Genomic DNA, 4,986 nt, shown 5'->3' on the forward strand with positions numbered 1-4,986 from the left:
AGGAAAATTATCACATGTAACAAAATTGCGACATATTTAGAATGCTTTTGAAAATACATTCTCGTTGAACAATTGTAATAATTTTGGCACCCATAGATCAGAAATTTACCTTCATAATAAAGAAAACTATTGATTATCAATAGCTCGTATTGAATATTTAGGGAATGTAAATCATTCCAACAATTCTCGAAACCTTATTCAAACAGACTCAAGTCATAAAAGTGAACAAACTTACTTTATCAATCCTACGTGTTTGGCAGACGACTCTAAGCCTAAAAGTGTTCAGATTAAGGGGTCTATTTTATAAGTCAAGTCGATCAAAATGACTCGACTGGAACCACTGTCGACCGAAAAATTCGCTCGACTCAGCTCTGTCACTCGAGTTTTTCGACAGTTGTCACTCTATGTGACTGGATTACTATGGGAGTCGACGGGTGACATCTAAAATATGCATGCTTGCGTTGATCGACAATAAATATAGACGAGTCACATGAATCTGCTCGATTTGCAAAATAGGCCCCTTAATTTGTACCCCGCTAATTTGCACATCGTTCAGATTAAAAATTCGCTCCCAAGACGACAATTCGTCCGCTGAGGTGTGCTGCTGTCGTCATGATGATGGTTGACGAGAGCCATGTCAAACTCATTCATGGTTTCAAAACATTCGGAACAAAATATTTATTTTCACCGCTTACTTCACTTATGTATGAAATTGAATGAGATCAAATGGTAGAGAATTGGGTCCTAAAGCCCTGTCCCAATTTTAGTGCCAAACGCTTAAAATTAGGCCAAAAACACATGTTTACTCAATTTTCTATTGTTTTCCGTTGGTTTAAGCCCAAAAACATTTTTATTAGATTTTGTCGAATCCTTTGGCTTAAACTCAAATTTTGGGTGTATTTTGTTTTCCGTGTCCCTTACGAAACGTCAGATAGGAACAACCCCAGTGGTCGAACTAAAACCCCAGTGGTGTTTTTGTCGACTAAGCGAACGTCAAACATGATCAAAAGTGTCAAGGTTCATTTATGGACCAAATTTTTAAATTAAAGTTTAAACATGATATAGCCATTATTAGAGCGGGAAAAATTGCTAAAGTAATTACAGTAACATGCTTTTTCGTGTTATTAAATAAAAACAAGATTTCATTAAAAATTTTAGGACCCAATTCATTTTTCTACCCAATGGTATTTTTAGGGGCAGCAGAGAATGTCCCGAAACGTGTTTTATTCAAGCGCAAAAATCGCTCAGGCGAAAGTTCCAATGAAACTAACCTCACATATCCTGGTTTTCCAACCTCAAACTAGTGCTCCTACCAGCCGGATCTCAATTTTTATGAAAGTAGTGCAATAATACAAAATACAAACGTATGTTGAACATAGAGAATGGATATTCCTACCTTTTCCGCCTAACTGTTTCACTGTGAACCGTCTTATATCAGGTAAATAAAACATTTTTCCCCACAGCGGCATGTGATGGATGCGTGAAAAATCAAATCTCTCATCATCTGACTAGTTGCGCTACCAAAGTATAGATGGCTAACAGTATGTTGCGTTTTGCGATTGGAAGCGTATAGGCCTTTTCACATGACGTTTCAAATCAGCTGATCCGGAAGCTCTTTGACAGTTCTTCTATGAAAATGACAGGCTCGTGTTAGCACCGGTCCTCCACCGATGTAAACAAATGCATAGACAGACCTGTCACATGAAAAGGCCTATGGCTCAAACGTCATTTAGCTTGTAACCGTTGGTCCCATAATGTATGCTTGTAGCTCCACCACAAGTATGCTTTCCTTTTCCTAATTTGTCCTTTATGAGTTCTTACCAAAAGTACCATTCGACCCTGTCCTAATTAAAAGAACTCAAACACTCATGTTGTCTGACAGTCACTCACCTGCCCAATTTAGTTCATTTGCAGCGGTTTGAATCTTAAACTTGTATGCAAGACACAATGTATAACGGCACGAAAGGTAACCCGCATAGAAAAATCCAATTTGTCTTATAGTCAAAACCACACATGTCTTCCATCTGAAATGGTTAATGTATCGCGAACAGTTTTTACATTGTAAAACAATAAGGAACACAAAGCTGTAGACCATACATAACAGCTTGAGTAACCCATATCGAATAGTGCCAATATATTAAAAAGCTCATATATTGTTGAACAATATGGAGATATAAATCAGTGGGAAATAGTGAAGACATTTATACAATGTTTGTCGAATGGTTTTTGTGTTTAACCCACGGAGGGCAATTTAACAAATGTTCGGCAAACTTCGTGGCCCATTTCTCACATATTTAACGTTTCTGAGCTTGGCCTAAATCTAATTCTGCTTTTCTGTCCGTGACCTTTCAAGGAGTCAGAAGTGCGCGACGTGTCCTTAAAATTTAAAGTGTGTATTGCATTGTATATAGTTGGTGTAAATTATTTAAATTATTGGTATATTTCTAGGATAAAACTTAAAAGCAAAAAAACTGAAAGTAGTTAAAATCGCCTTAAATCTAGTATCACCAGTTATTAGTACGGTTAGTCTAGTGCGAAGAAAAGTTTAGGCATTGTGTGATAATGTGGTCTTTTGTTCTTTTATATAGTTGTAAACCTATTGTAAAAACCAAAAAAGAATAGGAAACAATCGTGTGCCAACAACCATTATAAAAAGGTAATTGTAATCTAGATTGTTAATTATGCGACTAGATATAGTGGTACAAGCGGTTAGGGTATCACCCTATTTTGACAACCTTCTAATCTGCTTGGACAGGTCCGTCCAGCGGGCCTTTTTGGTTTCTCTGTTCAAGTGACTTATCCAGGACGATTGCTGGTAAGCCCATATTTTCCCCAGAGCCACCTGTGCGACATCCGAGGACTGAAGGATCGGGAAACGCCCAAGAAATCTCGATTTACGACAAACGGACAGAAATTGTATCCCAGCCTTGGAAGACGACAAAGCTCTACATAAGGGAACCGTGTCCTGTTCAGGACGAATTAGCCACCGCCATTGTTGAACCACCATTTGTCACCATCGTCCAGCCGCCACCCACCATGGCCATCTGCCACTTCCACCGCATGTCAACCCGCTGCCACCTTTATAAACCACTGCAAAAAGTGTTAAACCGCAAGTACCGCTAGCTAGAGTTAAGAGAGTGACGTCACTTCAATATTAAGCCAATGTTAGGAATAAAATCAGGCATGTTGTTAAAATTTGAATCAGTGGCATAGTTCTTTCCTAGTTATCCCTGATTTGGGTAATTTGCACCTCTTTTGGTTAGTTTCGGCTTTTCGTGTACATTAATAAGTCCCCCAGGCCTCGCCCTGATTGGACCGTTCTGAAGGGCAGATAGTGTGGTTTTTGAGCAACCCTTCCGTGAGAAGTCTGTGGTTCATCTTTCCAGCATAACATCGTTTTTTGTTTCTCCCAGCGATCCCACTCGGTGAACATAATTGTGGTAGTGTGAGTGTAACCGACTGACAGCATAAGCGACCCTGTTAACATAATTACCGTAAATGGTAGTAATATTATCCTAGCCTAGCATAAGTGCATCTAGGCGAAATTCCTCCACTGAGCAGCGTGTAGGCTACAAGCTCATGGAACGGAGTGAAGTGAGATGGAACGCTGTGGAACGGGACGCAGAATCAAAACAAAACAGTGAAAGAGGTAACCAGAAACACGTTTCTAGGGTGACTAGATGTTAAAATTAAATTAAAAATGAACCCCGATAGTTTGCATGAGGTACCGTTCAAATTAGCGGGGGTGCACGGTACAGAATCATTAACTTTTCATTAAATATGTATATGGAATACCACAACTTGAAAAAATTTCTTTCAAATCGAGATATTTACGCAATGCATTTTATTTACACACATTTATTGCGTTTACAGTGCAAAATACGCTTGAAATAACTATGAATTGGTATATGCTTTACTTTCTGTACCACATCTGTAGAGTCTTCATTCTCTTGACCTTTTTTTGCAGTTGAAGTATTCCATACAGCAAAGCTTCCGCAGTAGGTGGGCAGCCAGGAACGTAGATATCCACGGGGATGATTCGATCACAACCTCTAACCACAGAGTATGAGTAATGGTAGTACCCTCCGCCGTTGGCACAACTGCCCATCGAAATTACCCATCTAGGTTCAGGCATTTGGTCGTAGACCTTTCGCAAAGCTGGGGCCATCTTATTGGTTAGAGTACCTGCTACAATGATCACATCCGCTTGTCTTGGTGAAGCACGAAATACTACTCCAAAGCGATCCATGTCGTAACGAGGGGCAGCAATGTGCATCATCTCAACGGCGCAACAAGCCAATCCGAAAGTTAAAGGCCAAATAGAGCCCTTACGGCCCCAGTTCAACACGTCATCTAGACGAGCCACAGTCCAATCAGCCCAGTTGGATTGTTTAGTACCAAAAGGGGAATATGGCAACTTTTCCGGTTTATCCTTCTCTACCACAGGGAGAGTGCCCTTCTCTCGAATTTGATTCATATTTACCGTGTCTACTGCCGTCCATTTGGGAACTACCGATTTCCAACCATTTAGAACGACAGGAGCAATCGCTGAACGCATCATTGTACACAACTGTAATAAAAACTCATATTACATATAAATAATTTAGAAGCGAGCAAATATTAAAAAAATATTACCAATCTTTTGCACAAATTTATGTTTTTGATTTGCTCGGTTTATGTAAGAAATGCAAGAAATGAATAATTGTCAATAATGACATTTCACACGCTAACTTTGAAGAGCCCATTAAATCGGTTTGTTGTACCCAGTGCACACGGAGCCACGAATCAACCCAACTTTGAAAAAATATGAACCAATCTACACAGCAAAAAAAAGTTGCTGAATATTACATCGAAACCGCTGCAATCAACCCGGATAAAAAATACAATAGATCGTTGCACGCCTGACCTAACCTCGAAACTCCATATAAAAAATGTCAACAATTCCAGCAGTGAATGTCAACTCCATATAAAAAAAAATCTAAACAA

General features: G+C 39.3%; 1 protein-coding gene across 1 annotated transcript; it reads right to left on the reverse strand.

Annotated features, from left to right (window-relative positions):
• Window positions 1–3,829: 3,829 nt before the first annotated feature.
• LOC5569992 (NADH-quinone oxidoreductase subunit B 2) lies at window positions 3,830–4,717 on the reverse strand. Its single transcript, XM_001658831.2, has 2 exons — window positions 4,636–4,717; window positions 3,830–4,570 (listed from the first exon to the last, which is right to left on the reverse strand). The coding sequence occupies exon 2, from the start codon at window positions 4,559–4,561 to the stop codon at window positions 3,914–3,916; it is 648 nt and encodes a 215-aa protein (XP_001658881.1). The 5' UTR covers window positions 4,562–4,570; window positions 4,636–4,717; the 3' UTR covers window positions 3,830–3,913.
• Between the last annotated feature and the right edge of the window lie 269 nt (window positions 4,718–4,986).

Source organism: Aedes aegypti, unplaced genomic scaffold (genome assembly GCF_002204515.2).
Source record: "Aedes aegypti strain LVP_AGWG unplaced genomic scaffold, AaegL5.0 Primary Assembly AGWG_AaegL5_hic_scaff_432_PBJ_arrow, whole genome shotgun sequence".
Classification (NCBI taxonomy): Eukaryota; Metazoa; Arthropoda; class Insecta; order Diptera; family Culicidae; genus Aedes; species Aedes aegypti.